The 16673-nt window shown below is 32.7% G+C and overlaps 1 protein-coding gene and 1 pseudogene across 1 annotated transcript; both read right to left on the bottom strand.

Annotated features, from left to right (window-relative positions):
• Positions 1-1695: 1695 nt before the first annotated feature.
• LOC112096204 lies at positions 1696-4753 on the bottom strand (annotated as a pseudogene).
• A 10097-nt stretch (positions 4754-14850) lies between these two features.
• On the bottom strand, positions 14851-16288 carry LOC18033823 (putative HVA22-like protein g). Its single transcript, XM_024179736.1, has 6 exons — positions 16257-16288; positions 16035-16133; positions 15865-15921; positions 15698-15761; positions 15394-15603; positions 14851-15027 (listed from the first exon to the last, which is right to left on the bottom strand). The coding sequence occupies exons 1-6, from the start codon at positions 16286-16288 to the stop codon at positions 14851-14853; spliced, it is 639 nt and encodes a 212-aa protein (XP_024035504.1).
• Between the last annotated feature and the right edge of the window lie 385 nt (positions 16289-16673).

Here is a 16673-nt window from a genome sequence, read left to right as displayed (position 1 = left end):
AGAAAAAATAAAAAATTAGTAGTACCTTACAACTATTGCAAGATAGCTGAGCCCTCAATTAACCGTTTATTTCCCTTTAAATTTTTAATCTCAATGAAACGTAGGTAAAATGGGAACCACATATATATAAAAATACTATAGATCGAAGAAAATGAATTTTTCTTGTAAGTATTTTTTGTTAATACGAAAGAATTCTAACGAGTTAATACAAAAGTATCATAAGTTTATTGTAGTACAAGAGATTTTTTTTCCTTTGCTGTTAAGAGTTTTCGAGATACAAAAAAATGGGTGAAGGATGAAGATGAGAGAAGAAAAAATATTAAGAATAGATTTTGCATTTTGACGGGTTTTATAGAGTAAACCCTATATTTGCAAATCTGACAATTTTTAATGGGGGTGTTATGAAAATAAAGGTGTTTAAAGTATAAATAGTTACATCCAAAATTTAATGATAAAGCTTTAAGAAAAAATTTCACTCGTATAAAAAAAAAAGAGGCTCGGCTTAGCCCAAATTTTTTTTATTAACCGTCCAGTCGCTAATGTAATCCCTTTTTTTATGAGATTCTTTGGCGTTTTAATTTAGTCTATTGTTAGCGATCCTATTAGCTGTTATATGCATCTATTTTTATTATGCTCCCCAAGTAAATATGTTTCAACCTTGAATAAATATTTCTCAGTATGATAAGTCATTTTTTGGGACATCATTTTTCTGACACGCTCTTGGATTTGGTGAAAATAAATTGTATACTTTTAATGAAGAAAAGTAAAAGATCAACAAAATATTTTGTTGTTTTAGACGACTTTTGCGTTGTCAAGAGCGCCTGGGCTGGGCCTTCTCAGCTACTTGCATTAAATGCTACACGATATAGGGGAAAGAAATCTGATCATTACCGCTGTAAAATGTTCACCTACGAAAATAGAATGCATGGCCGGAATTTGCGGAAGGCGGGATGAAATAAGGGTACGCTTAGTGTTATTTTTTCAAATAAGCCAGTCACTACCAGTCACGATACACAGTCACTGCTGGGGTGTGTGTAGAAAATGCGTGCTACTACTAAAAATTATTGCTGTCACAACATCACACACTTTATTTTAAAAAATAAAAATTATTACTGTCACAACATTACACACTTTCTTCGCCGTCTAGAAAATGCGTGCAACTACTAAATTGGCACAATTAATGCCCATCGAAAAGGCCATCAATTTAGCCAGCAATTTTATCAAAATTTCAACAATTGAAGAAATAATGATCACAAACGGAACAGGTGAATTTTAAAGTTGAATAAATCTTGAGATACACACAACAAAGCCTTGAAACTTTATTCTTCACAATTTGAGCACGCACGAAATATTAAACAAGTATAGAACAAAGCTTATTATTAGCTTCTTGTGCGAACTGAACATGCTGAAATGTGTTTTTTTTTTTTTTGGGATTTTTGGAATTTTTTGAAATCATTCATGTTTGCTGCCATCTTTTTCTTCGCTGGCGTCTTCCTCTCTTGGCTGGCATCTGCCTCGTCTGTAGTTTGCTGTGCCTATATATCCAACCAATAAATTGGGCATTAAATACGATTGAATGATGAATAAAATGATAAAAAAAAAAAACAAACAGAGAAAATTATAATATAACACATATATATATTGAAAGAGAAATTTTGATTTTAGGATAGATCAATTAGCTATCACAAACGAAAACATGAACCAACTATGTATAGAGTCAATTAATTTAAAGTTCTCAAGAATTACCTCTGCTCCAGAATTCTCGGAATCATCTTCTCCTTATGAATTTCCACTTAAGCTTGGGACAATTACGAACAACAGCTCCATAGGATGCAGATGGAAATGGGATCTTATAACCCGCAGGCCAAAAGTTGGTGAGGTTTGGTAAGTCTTCCAGTATCAAGTGCCGAAGTTCATTCATAACAATTTCATTGTAATCCGTGACGTCTGCTCCATCTTTATGGCAGAATACTTCTTCTAATTCATCATTACCTACTATGTATAGTTGCTTCAGTTTTTGAAGACTTAGAGCTACGCTGATATGAAATAGATGCTTTAGTTTGGGGCAATAACGGACAACGATCCATGTGAGTTTTGGGAAACATACAGGTTGGAGATGATCCTCATCCTCATACTCATCAATGATTTGCTCTAATCCCCGACAATTAAAAACAGCTAACTCCTTCAATTGCAACAGATTTCGAGCCAGTGACAACGTGAAGATATAAGTCAAGTTGTTGCACTCTGACACACTCAATTCTGTAAGAGATTGGAGGCTGATCACATGTTGGGTGGGCGCCTTCCATATCCACTTCAGTTCTGGTAATTTTGAGATATATAACCTTGCTAATCTTGAGAGCATCACAGGATTCCCACTCTTTCGATGCGGCGACTTAGAGGCATCCATTATGCATTCCAAATCTTTACAATCGGTGACATGAAGAATAGTCAACTCATTTAATCCCCTTTCATCTATGCTTGGCACAATATTATGACAACCTCTTACCCTATTTAGATAAAGATTTTCCAATTCTGGATACTATGCTGAAAAAATAACTAGTGTTGCTTTAGGATGGTTATTCTTAATGTATAAGCTCCTTCTCCCTCTATAAATTGTACAATCATTGCTGTCAGCTTTATTGATGTCATACCTTTGTAATTTCGGAAATGAAAAGTCTTTTGGAAGACATACAACGGATCCGTCGGGTTGGGAGTCCGACTCGTCGGATTGGGAGTCCGACTCAGCACACCTAGCGTAACTTTCTTATGAACTCATCCCTTCAACCTCCCAATTTTTTATCACACCATAAAATTCTTCTAATTGAGGAAATTTATTTATCGTAATGGGAGAAATGGAGCAAGTATCAATATACAGAAGTTTCAATCTACTAAGTTCATCCCCCAATCCATTTGGAATTTCAATGGCAGACCGCTGGAGACAGAGAATTTGAAGTCTCTTCAACTTTCCAAGAAAAGACGCGTCGCTCACATCACATCGAATCAACTGCAGAACTCGAAGGTTATTGGCGAGGAATTGAAGTGATTTAACTGAAAGGACTCCACCTATTATAGTAACAACTTTCAGTGCTGACATCTCTTTAAAAAAATGTTCCGGAACTTGCAATTTGTTGCCATATAGAGTATTCTCCAGTCGCAAAATATGAAGGCTAGGGCATACCAAACCGCTAGGAAGCTCTACTTTTTCATTTCCCACCAAAGAGATTCCTCTGTATTGTTCTAGGCCTTCTTCCACTGCCCATTCCGCCAATCCAATGCCAACTTTACTAGTAAAATATTTCTTCTCCACTTTGCCTATCCATATGGCTACATCGCGAACTATGTCATGCATTTTCACAAATCCGTCATCATCAATGTCTAACAACAATGAAGAATCTTTGAGTCCTTTAATCGTTCCACGCAGTAGGCTTCTGGCTTTTTCGATTGACTCAGCTTGATACCAAACCAACCCCACTGCATATCCAAGCAAATCCTCCAAATCTATCTTATAATCTTCTGGAAACAGCGAACACAACAAGAAGCATGACCTGGAATCCTCACCATTCAAATAATCATAACTAAATTTGAGACAACCGTAAACGCCCAGGGAATCCTTATCAATACCTTCTATCTTATCGAGTTTTGCATTTTGTAGTTTATCTAGTGCTACATTCCATTCATCAGCGTTTCTTCCTGTTAGTGCACTTCCAACAACTTTAATAGCTAAAGGCAGCCCCTTACATTCATCAGCAACTCGTTTTGAAACATCAGTCAAGGTTGTATCAGCAACGTCAATGCCGGCATGCTCTCTTAGTAAATCCAATCCTTCTGCTTGGTCTAGAGCATCTAGTTTAATCCGCGTGTCACAACCCATGCGATCACAAACTTGCTGCAGGCGAGTAGTTAGAAGGATTTTGCAGCAATTGGCGGGAATACCTACTGTCTCCAAGTCGAGCTCTTTCCAGACATCATCAAGGATTATGAGTATCTTGCGGCCTTTACTCTCAGAGAACATCAAGCGCAATCGATCTGCTCTTTCTTCTTCATCTTTCTCCTTTAATTCCCAACCTAACCACTTTACCAGCTCACTTTGAACATTTATTATGTCTGGATCCTGAGATACAGTGGCAATCCCCACCTCATCGAAAATCTTTTCTTGCCGAAGTTGATTGCCAACAAATTTTGCCAGGGTTGTCTTTCCTACTCCACCGAGACCATGCAATCCCACCATTTTTGTGCTGCCTTTTTTCAGTGCTTCAGTGATCTGATTACAAGCCGATTTTGTAGTCTCAAAAGAAGAAAAAAATCTTGGAATATGCATTTCTTTGTCTGATGGTAGAGGTTTAGGAAGGGCAACTGTGTTGAATTTGCCGCGGTCTTGTAGATCGGACAACTTGCGAGTCTCCTTTGATGCTTTTCTACCCATCCAATATCGGAAACCCCAATTAGGACACCATCCATTAAAACAACTCTTCTTTTCAGCTATCTTTGTTTCCAAAGTTTGGACATCGGCCATTTCTTTGACTACATCCGCCAACCACTTCTCTACATCTTTCTCAATGTCAATGGCGCGGTGTATTTGTCGTTCTTGTTCTACTCTTTCATGGATGCCATCTTGTGCCTCCTTCAAATTAGTTTCTTTATCCTCAAGTTCTTTAACAATGCTGTTGAAACAGAACAGATAGCGAGCTTGTTTTACGGTAGCATCCACCAATAATTCTCCAAGCTTTGATGCAATACCTGCTAAAATTTCCATGCTATTTATCTGCAATTAACAAAGTTGATCTCAGTACGCTATAAGCAAAACAAGGAGGCTTGATTACAAGATCGAAGGAGAACGTTTAATTACTTTTTTCTGTTTATTAGCGCCAGCTTTGATCAATAAGAATAAAATAATGCAAGCACCGAGCTTTAAGTAGACTTTAGCTGCAAAACAGAAGAGAAGAACTAAGGTAAACGTGCTATATGGTGGATTATATTGAAATTAGATTACTTTAGAAATTTTTAAACAAATATATCAAGCATCAAATTTAATAGAATTTATATAAGCCTCAGAGTTCGTTGCGAGGGGGTGGTTTTCGAGTAGTGGGTTCAAGACTGGGAGGAGGTAAGGGTAAAAAAATAAATTTGATCTTTGTCCACTCCTTATTTATTTATTTTTTCGATGAGCTCGTCGTAGATTAATTATTTTCAAGGTAAGGCTGGTTGTAAAAAATTTAAAATAATATTATGTTTTAATTATAATTTTATAAAATTATAATTTATTTAATTTTTCTTTAATAATTAAGACAATTGTAACCAACTTCATGAAAGTAGAAAAATTAATTAAAAGTTATTATTGATAAAAAAAATACACAAAATTTTTTGCAAATGAAATTACATTATTTAGAACAATTACATAATTGTAACACTTGGAACAATTACATAATGATCTTCAAATAACATTGTAATATTTGGAACAACTATATTTATTCATAAATTTCTTGATTTTCTTCACCTCCTTGCATCTTGATTTTCTTCACCTCTTTGTATATGATCTTCAATATTTAATTTCTACAAAAAAAAGAAGCACAAAGGTTAGTTAACTTCTACACATGATAATTAAATAAAATTATGTAACCAAAAAAAAAAGTTTGTAAGGAAAATAAGCTAGGAAGATAGAGTGAGAACAAGGGAATGAGAATTATAAGAGTGAGAGAACTTAGAGATAAAAATGAAAGAGAGAAGAATAATACAAATATATATAACATGCTTGTCTTTTGCGACCACGTTTAAATTTGGTCGCAAAAACTTGTTCAAATTGAGTTTAATTGTATAAGGCGGTTCAATTTCTGCCAAAATATTTCATTTTTAGCGACCAAATAATGATTTGTCGCAAAAATTATTATAAATATCTTTTTTATTATTTGGTTGGCGGTAGATTACCCGCCAAAATCTTTTGACTTTTTGCGACAACTTGAAAGGGGTCGCAAAAAGTAGATATTTTGAGACGAAAATTTAGTTGTCACAAAAAGGAAGTCGTACATTATTTTCATCACTTTCTTTTTTGCGACGAAATCTTGAAGTGGTCGCTGAAAGTATAGAATTTGTGACGACAATGTTTTTGGTCGCAAATAAATTAAAAGTAAATATAATTGGCAAATGCTTTTGTGACGAAAATTGTGTTTGGTCGCAAAAAGTGAGTTTTTGTGATGAACTTAATTTGGTTACAGAAAAACAAGACATTTAGCGACGAGATTGCCTATGGTCATAAAAAGTGACATTCTGTGACAAAAATTATATCGTCACAGAAAATATGGTCGCGAAAGAATATAATTCTTGTAGTGGTGTTCGCGGATCAGATTTTACGGATTTGACATCAATCCATTTCCGATCCATGATTTCGCGGATTATAATTTTTCAATCCAATCCAATCCACGGATTGATAAAATTCAATCCAAATCCAATCCATACATCTGCGGATCAGATGCGGATTTGACTCAATCCATATCCAATCCATACATCTGCGGATCGGATGCAGATTTGACTCAATCCATATGCAATCCAACATTTTGGGCATTAGTTTTCGAATTAAAAATTTTTAGTTCTCTCCAACTAATGAAATAAAAAAATCTAATATAAAAATAATTTTGCTACCAATTAAATTTAAAATTGAATAAAATTTAAATAAATTAATTGTTTAAATAAAGCTAAAATAATACATTCAAAATTTCAAAATAGAACACATCGAGACTAATTATTCAAATATAGCTACAATAATACGTTCAAAGTTTCAAAATATAACACACCAAGCTTAATTGTTCAAATAAAGTTACAATAATACATTAATATAATACCGAAATTAATTGTTCAAATAAAGCCACAATTAATTGAAATGGTGAAGTTTCAGAAACCAAACACAGTCTGATCCTTCACCAGGGCTATTGCGCCTGTCAAAAAGTGGTGATTACGGAACCATCCACGATGGGAACCAAGAGAAGCCGTACGAGTGGCGATCTTGAAGGTTGTGATAGTGAAATTGTTCAGCTGGAACCAGTGAATGTGAAGTGGATCGATGGACTTGGGAAAGAAGATGGCTTGCTCTCGCCGGAATCGCGCGGCCGATGTCCTTTAAATTCTTGTCAAGAGTGTATCCAACTAGTATTGAGTGTTGCTAATGTGTGTGACGGCGGGGAAGCTTGGGTTTTTTATTTGCAAATTGTTAGTGACTTGACGTTATGTTACTTTGCTTTTGTTAGTGCATGTGACTTTGCTTTTATTTTGTTTTACAATTTTTACAAGTTATATTTATATATTTGATTATTTAATTATTTTTTATTTTATATTATTATTGAGTAATGGCTAAGATATGTTATAGTGCTTAGTAACTATGCAATGTCACATTTATTATTTTTTTAATTAAATTTATAATAATTTTTTAATTATATATATATATATATTTTGCGGATTCACGGATTTCTGTGGATTTATAGAAGTAAATCTATATCCAATCCATCGACTGCGGATTTTTAAATTTTCAATCCATATCCAATCCACCAATTCACGGATCAGATTTATATGAATCGGATTCAGCGGATTGAGCGGATCAGATTGGATTCTGAACACCCCTAGACTGAAAATAATAAAGTGAAAATAAAATATTACCAATCTATTATTCAAAAGATTACCCGTCTACCATTTTGGATTGCAATAAAGTGAAAATAATAGATTACCAATCTACTATTTTGGGTTGCGGGAAAAAAAGAAGAAGTGAAAATGGGTTACTTTCAAAAAGAAAAAGTGTCCACTTCATCTTGTCTGCCACTAAATCGACTTTTCGCTGGATTATTATCACCGTCAAAAATAAATTATTGCCACCACAAGCAAAAAAGCAATCTATCTTCTTCTTGATTCCATAATTCGGCTGTCAAAAAGCAAACTAGATCATTTCTCAATTCAAAATGATGCTCTTTTTGATGAAATAAACGAAAATTAAACCTGCAATCTGTCACAAACACGCCATCTAATTAATAATTTATTTCCCCTTATTTTTAATCTCTATAAAGTATAGATCTAATAAAAACTACACGTATGTAAAAAGACTATAGATTGAAGAAGTGAATTTTTCTCGTGCGTAAATAACGAAAGAATTGTAACAAGTTAATATAAGAGTATAATAATAGTACAAGAGATTTTTTTTTCTTTTGATGTTAAGAGTTTTTTATGTATTTAAAGAGAGAGAGAGAGAGAGAGTGAAGGAAGAAGATGAGAGAAGAAAAAACATTAAGAATAGTTTTGCCATTTTGATGAGTTTTATAGAGTAAAATTTATATTTTCAAATATAATAATCTCTAATTGGTTGTTATGAAAAAAAAAGGGTATTTAATTAGTATATTATTTTTCACTTTAGCACCAAAGTTGGCACCAAAACCATTAAATTTGAAAGAGCTGTTGCAAGGTGGCTAGGACTTTTCCTATGAAAATAAAGGCATGCATGTAGGGGTGGGCATCAAATCGGATTCGGATAGATTTGATTCGAACCGAAATGCCACCAAGAAAATGTAAGGAAATTTTACTTAGTCATAGAATTGTTATGAAGTGGCTTCGGCATCAGAAGATTCCAACGTCCACCAAGCACCATTATCTTCCTTCAGCTACAATCTGCATCACCAGCATGAGCTATATCATTAACATTTGTATTCTCACTCTCATCATCCCAATCAAGTGCTTCTTCTCCACCTCTGGATTATAAGGCCATTCAAGCCTCTTCAAAACAACCAATACAGCTGCCTTCCTTGCCTTGCGGATTAATATATCCCTCGAAGAAAATACTTGATTTGAGCTACTTCTTAATATGAATGATAACTAAGTTAGTAGATAACAATATAAGAATAGTTAAATCTATCTATTATCGATGGATATTTTTAGGGATGGCCAACGGGCCGAGAGGCACGTGTCCGTGCAGTACAGTAGGTACGATCACATTTTGGTAGGGTACGACGTATGGTACAACACTCATGTGGACTCGGCTGGACTGAGAATTTTAGGCACATAGGCCTTAAAAGCATGACACGATCTGAGATGGGATAAAGCATGACATGTGGAAAGGCCTGTTATAAGTACATTTCATTGGTAGGCTAGTATGCGGCCAAAGTATATCAAAGTAAATTTTTTTAATGAAAATAAACTTAAGATCTTATGTTTTACATAAAACTTGAAATTGAATATATTAAAGCATTTTATTAGCACAAGTTTTTTTCAAATTCATTTAATTCTTAATTTAAAAAATGCTCTAATTGTTTTATATTTATAATTTATTAAATGAATAAATGGTATAATGATTTTAATAAATAAAATTATCAATATTATGATTTTATAAATGTATGCATTGATGTTATTATGGACTATGATTTATAACTCTATATAAGTTTAAGTTAAAAATTAAGTTAACCCCTAAAAAAACTTTATTATTATTATTACTACTACTACTACTGATGCTATTGTTGTTGTTAAATATTAGAAAGAATTTTAATATCATAAGGTCTAATTTAGTAGTTAATATTACATTCTTTTAATAATAATCACTACTACAAAAATGACTTTTACTGACACTTTGTTTCTGACACTTTGAAAAAAATGTCAGTAATTACCTAACTATGCACCATTTTCTGCTTTTAACAAATAAATGTCACAAATTATTAATACTAATGTATCAGTAAATTAAATATTAGAGATCACTGATACTTCAGCATCAGAGATCTAAAAAAAATCATTAAAATGTGTTTTGATTTTAACTCGAACCTGCGACTTCTAAAACTCAAAACTTTTACGTTTAGATTGCAAACCACTGGACCCCATAAAATTGAGTTAGAATTACAATGTTATATAAAATATTAACATATAAAAAACCAAACCCTAATTCCCCTTTTCCATTGTGCAATAGAGCCCATGCCGCAGCTGCTGCATAATATCCTTGCCTTTCTTGACTTCTTCTTCTCTATCGTGAAAGATGCCGAATGACAAGGCCCAAACGCCCACGTCCACGGCCGCGCCCAACCCCCACGGTTGCGCCCACCCCCACGCCGTTGCCACTGTCACTTCCGTTCAAGTGGTTCGACACTGCAGGTACTAAATTAAGAATTTAAAACATGTAAAACGAAAGTAAAACATATCCCAAACTTAGCAATTGTCCCCGTCTCGCTGTCTTTTATACACACAAATCTCTAACCCAAACTCAAACCCAAAACTGTCTCTTGCCTTTCTCTTTCTCTTTCCTTTTTCTCTTCTCGATCTCTTTCCTTTTTTTTCTGTCCATTCACAAATTCGTTCATTTAACTCAAATAGATAATATAAAGCTAAAACCCTAAGTGAGGCTTTTATTCCCTTTTTCCTTTTTTTTTCCCAAATTGAAAAACGGACCAAAACCGTAATCGAGGCTTCTTTCATCAATTTTTTTTTTCTTTTTATGGTCAAATTTCTCTTTTTTTTGTTCAATATTCAAAACCCATTTTCTTGAATTTGAATAAAATTATTGAGAAATTAGTTAATTTTCTTGCTATGGAAGGGATACCACACCTTATACGTAGACCTGTGAAGGAGATTTTCAATGACTTTAAGGGCAAACATGTTGCCTTGATTAAGGCTTAACTGCTAGTAATGGCTTAATATTTTATTTTCTTTGTCAAATTAATTAATAGATTTGTTTTATTTTAGCTTATGATTATTGGGGTTTTTTGTTAATTTAATTTTCTGGGTTGTTGCAGATGTTGAGAAATTCTCCCAGTAGTGCAGTCTTGGTGGGATTTCTTTTCCATATCTATTTTTTGTTTATTTAATTGTAATTTGAATTTTTTTTTCTTTTTTTCCTATATTTCTATATTATATAGATTGAATGGCTGTGTATTTCATAATTATTACGTGTTATTTATTGCTCTGTTTCATGTAAAGATAGGAAATTATGTTATAGAAACCAACATGTTTATTTTTTTTATTTTTTTCAGTTGGAAGATTTTTAATAGAGACAATGACTATGATATGAATTAACTAAGTTCATGCTTGTCTGAATGTTTTGAGATTGCACAAAGTTCATGATTTGTCTTTAATTCAAGAAGAAAATGCTTGTTTTTAGGTAGTTTTGCTTGTTGTAGCACTTGAAGACTTACATTTTCTTTGTTCATTTGCACGATTAGTTTCGCTCTTATTCAGAAATTTATGTGTTTCCTCACTTGCATGGTCATTAATTCATTCCATAATTTTTCTTCTGTAAACACACTTTTATTTTCCTTTCACTAGTTTGAAGGAATTTATTTTTTTAAAATAAAAAATTCTAAAGATTGGAATGAATTGAAATTGTTGCTATAATGTACTTTCTTTGCTGCTGAAGTTCAAGGAATGTCTATTTAAATGAACTAGAACTTGAAAAATCTTGAAGTGTTGTTGTACCCATAGACTTCATTTTTTTCCTGCACATTACACTTATTTTGTTCATCTTCTTACCTTCAATTTGTCGTAGAGGTTAACAATGCTTGACGAGAAATGGAGGTTTGCATTTACTGCGGCTGAATCTCATGAACAAGAAGTTGGCAAACTGCGGTCTATATTTTTTCCTCAAATTCATAGTTGAATTCATAGTAAGCTCAAAGCAATTGATTGAGGGAGAAAATAAATTGAGTTTTATTTATTAGCATAATTTTTGTTATTTAGTGCTTTACACTCTTCATGACAACTTCAGCGATCTTGTCCTATTACCTTAAGGTACTACTGGATATTTGAGAAAAAATTAAAAATGATTAAGCTTATCTTTCTTTGATGATAGAATTACAATATGTCTTCTCACTTATTATAGTTCTTCTGGGGAGTTTCCTTCTTTTGATTTGTTTCTTAATGTCACTAAGAACAGCCAAGAATCTATTTGTTTAAAGTTGATATGTTGAGTTTATTGTTGAGGGTTTGAATGCCTCAGTGTTTTCTATTTTTCTATTTATTCTTCTCTTGGTGTGTGATACTTCAATAGCCTTTTTTTGTGGACTCCTTTTTGACATTTTGTAATTATTGTTCTTATTAATACTAATTTCTCTGTTTCCTATAAAAAATAAATAAATAATGAAGGATAGGTATAAATATTATAAGCATTTATTGGAAAATAAAACTATGCAGCTTATTTAGTTGTTTTCCTATTTAGTGATAAATTAAAATTTTTGGCTTAATTATATTCGGATATATAAACACCAAGTTTTCAGTGTTAAAATTATTGAATTGTTAATACTGAATCTTTTTTCAGTTTCAGTTAAAAAAAAAAAAGGCCCTTCTTTTTTCTATCTTCAAATTTTGTGTGATAGAAGTATACTGTTGGGCCTTTCTTATCAACTTTAGCTTTTGGGATTATTGTTGGTTTAACTTTAGAATTATTTGACCCAGAGATTTTATGTTCCATTAAATAATAACACTCAATACACTGGATTTAGTTCATGTTTATTAAATGTGGATTTTTATGTGAGACGGTACAAATATTGGGGATTAGTGGTCTCTCAACATTATGATCGAAAACTAGCCCTCACTGCCAATTTGTATTTTAAGCCCAATACTCAATCCTTGATCACTATCAAACTTCCACAATCATTTCTTCTTCATATTCTTATAAATCAGCCTCAAACTCCAACGAAAAACCTAAGCCATTCTCTGTAAGGGGTAAGCGTATGTTCTTGTTTGGATGAAGGTGCCAAGTTTTATTTTGCTCTTTAACGTTAACAAGTCAATTCCCATGATGTGTTAGGTGATTTGTTTGTTTCATGCTGTTTATTTCCTCGTCTTTTTTTTCTTCTATCTACTGTTTCTTTATGAATTTACCTCTAGGCATTTTTGCAGTTGCTTACTATGAAATACAATGGGCTTATGCTATATTTTTGTAAAAATAACTATGTAATTCAATCTCCAAATTAGTTAATCTTCTTAGTTGGCTTTGTCTTTGACTGTTTTTTATATCAATTAATTTGTTTCATTGTGTGCGGGTTAATTTCTATTGTTGGAGCCATGAGTCTGCTGAACACATTTTTCCTAACAGAGGTTTGGGATATGGACTTGCCCAATTTTCGTCTGTTTTGTTTCTAGGTTATTATGTAAAAATTTTATAATGGTTTGCTTTGCTTTGGGTTATTATGTAAAAACTTTGTAGTGGTTTGCCTCAAATGTTTCTGTTATTATGTCTTTGGTCTTATCCTGAGATACGCTATATTCTTATTCCTCAATTTTTACCCCTGGATTGTTTAATGAGTTTCTAATTTTGGATGTATACTAATAAATCTCCATTTATCTTTCTTAATCCTTAGGATTTTTTATTTTTTATTTTTGTATTCTACTTAAGTTGAGTTGTGTATAGATCTGTAGGAAAATCCACTCAAATTCAATTCTTAGCAGATAAATATTCTTCACAATACTACCTATTACAATTAGCTTGCACTAAGAGAGCTATGTATTGTTTTTGCCCCATTCTTTGTTAGTCTCTTTGAACACTGAAATTGGCCTGATTGTTTTTTCTCCCAAAAATCCAAGAATTATTTTTTGTGGTATACTAATTGATTTTATGTACTTGTAGGTGGGAAAAGAACAATGAAGCTGCTTGTGGATGTTCAATGACATTATGTGCTTCTTTTTGTTGGTTAATATTTGTTGAATCTTAACTTAGTACTTGGTTGTTAAGAGCTTGTCCAAGACTTAATTTAGTACTTATATTTTTCTTTTCCAAACAATGATGTAGTTGAATTATATGAATTTAAGTGATGTATTTGAGATGTTTCTTATGCAATTGTGTTGCGAGATTTTGTATATTTAATATATTTTGAGTTTTCTTTCAGTTGTAAAACAAATAGGAAAATATAATTAAAATCAAAGTATACTATTAACCAAAAGAATCATAACATCACTAAATACTGACACTAAATGTTTAAAATGACAGTAATAATTTTTGATGTTATTGAGTCAGTGTGCTCTTGATACTGTAGTCTCATAAATTACTGACATCTAAATAGTATCATTAAATACTAATGCTATCGTGTCATTATTTTAGTGATACCATAATGACATGAATTACTGACACAAAAATCGCTGACACTAAAAATTAGTGTCAGTGTGTTCTGGCTGGAGCATTATTGACACAATTAACAAGTGTCAGGAAAAGTAATTACTGACACTAATTTAGTGTCAGTAAAGCCCATTTTTCTAGTAGTGAATAGTAAGTTATTATTGAATATGAATTCGAGTTTTAAACTTTTGATTCTATTGAATTTGGCTAAAGATACATGGACTAAAAAAAACTACACTGACTATTAAAGTATTCTACGAGCCCTTGTTGGCCGTCCTTTGACTAACCACGTCGTACTGGCTGGTTGGCCATCTCTAAATATCTTACACAACTGGAATCCTAATCCATATTTATTAACACGGAGTAAGTGTATTCAAACCTCGTGCCTAAAATGGTTGCATCCATTAAATTACCTTATAAAAAATGATCGGCATGCAATTACAAAACGTGTAAAAGATTAATTTGCTGATTAATTATTTCTCTTCATGTGAAGATTAGATAATTTAGTTAAGCCACCACATGTTACAATTTAAACGTATCATTGACTACTGCATGTTACAGTTTCTTCTAATTGAAACTAGCCAGTCACTACTAGTCACTATATATAGTCACTACTGGTCACTATATCTATATATATATATATTACAAATTTGGTAGCAAGTACACAATGGAGTCTAATTAATTAATCAATTGGTGTAAAATTTATATCTCCTACATATATAAATCACTGCATAATGGCACAAGACAACTAGACAAGTGCTTTATTATTGGCTTGCTGCAGTTCTGAACGGCCTCCATTAGCTTCTTGATTGCGGGATAGCTTGACCACTAGAAACTGCTTTTTGATTGTAGGAATTAATTAAATTGCCACAGTGGAAAGATGATGATACTGGCATTGTTTCCATTTTAGCAGCAGCCTTAGATTTTGTTTGCAAATGACCTGCTTCTTCTGTGGCTTCTTGCTGCTGCCGCCGCTGCAGCGTAACAAAAAATAGTTTAATTTGCTTCCTATTTTAATATAAAATAAAAAAAAACTACAATTTTTGTGTTTTTTCCACTTATTTTTCTACAGTTTTCATAATATCTGGTTAGTCTGTTACTCTTGATGTCAAAGCTTCTTCAAAAAACAAAAGAGCGATTGTTTTGCGTCTGAAGGAGTTTTTTGGAAAAATTTTGACATTATCGGAGAGGTAATGTAGTATCATGAAAACTATATGTGGGTATGTGGTAAAAATCGAAAATTATAGAGGGAAAGTGTCAATCTCCTAAAACAAAACATTTTTTTGGCTCTTACTGAGAAAAATGGCTGCAAAATATATTAGAAAATGTTGTTAAATTACCTGATCAGACTGAGGAAGCGAAGCTGAGTGAGAAGAGAAGTACTGTAAAATCTCAAGAAACCTTGTTTGCCCGTAAATGGCAGCCTTCTTCCAAAACAGAAGACCTATCTCCCTGGCCTTAATTCTCAGCTTTAACAAGTTAAGATCAATTTCTTTCTCATGTTTTGCAACATAAGGCCGCAATAAAACATTATAAACATAAGTTGTCCCCTGAACATATTAAAAGTTGAAACTTTTTAAATAATTTCAATCAGAAATTTTACAGAATACTGAAAAGGATGATGAATTAATGCAGTTTTATTACCTTTGTTTTGGGATACCAAAGATATATGAAGAATGCCAACTTAGCTTCACTGTACATCGGTAACCTTCAGGATGGAAACATCAATTAGTAGATGAAAGTTAATACGCAATACTGTCGCGTGACGTTGCACTAATAGTGTTGTTATATATTCGTAAAAATACGCATACCATGAGATAAAGGTATCAGCCACCCTCTCACCAACTGTGAACACAGCAACCAAAACCCTAAAATTACAATACAATCCGGACGTCCGGACATGAATATGACTCATTATAAGGAATTAATTAGCATTGTTGCATAATCATACTTAGTTAATAGTGTAAGCATCGATCCATACCAATATTGGCACCAAAACAAGAGTTGTTCAATTTCTGGCTTGTTCTTCTCTACTGCTTTAAAGCACTCGTATGCAGGGTAAGCATAACCAAAAACCATTCTGTGGGGGAAAAAAATGCAGTTAATAAAACGATTAACTTAAATTAATCTTTCTGATAATTGAAGAAAACATAAAAGGAAAATAAAAGAAAATTGAATTTCTGATTAATTGTTTGTTGCATACAGAATGGGTCTTGAAAGAAAAGATCCCATCATCTCTTTCTTGATATTCCTTTGATTTTTTCACAATAATACACAAAAAAAAATTTATAAAAGTAATAATAATAATATTTATAGAGTTGCTTAATTTGCACGAGAACCGTTTCTATTTTTTCTTGTTTTCCCTGATATTTAGGTTTCGGTTGGGTGCCACCAAAACGCCGCGACTGATGATCATGATCATGATCGAATTAATATGGGAGATGTATACGGGCACGTACATCCGTTGTCTTTCCATACAAACGCAAAACCAGGACTCCTGTACTACGTGCTAAATTAAAAATTACGGCATAGATGTGTAAAGATCACGTACATATTTACGGTCACGTACATTTGGAGTAGGAAATTAGTCTTGTAAAAAAATAATTAGAAAAATAATAAA

The sequence above is a fragment of the Citrus clementina genome, unplaced genomic scaffold, assembly GCF_000493195.1.
Source record: "Citrus clementina cultivar Clemenules unplaced genomic scaffold, Citrus_clementina_v1.0 scaffold_8, whole genome shotgun sequence".
Taxonomy (NCBI): Eukaryota; Viridiplantae; Streptophyta; class Magnoliopsida; order Sapindales; family Rutaceae; genus Citrus; species Citrus x clementina.
The sequence above is the reverse complement of the archived record's forward strand: the minus strand, read 5'-3'. Positions and strand labels throughout refer to the sequence as shown.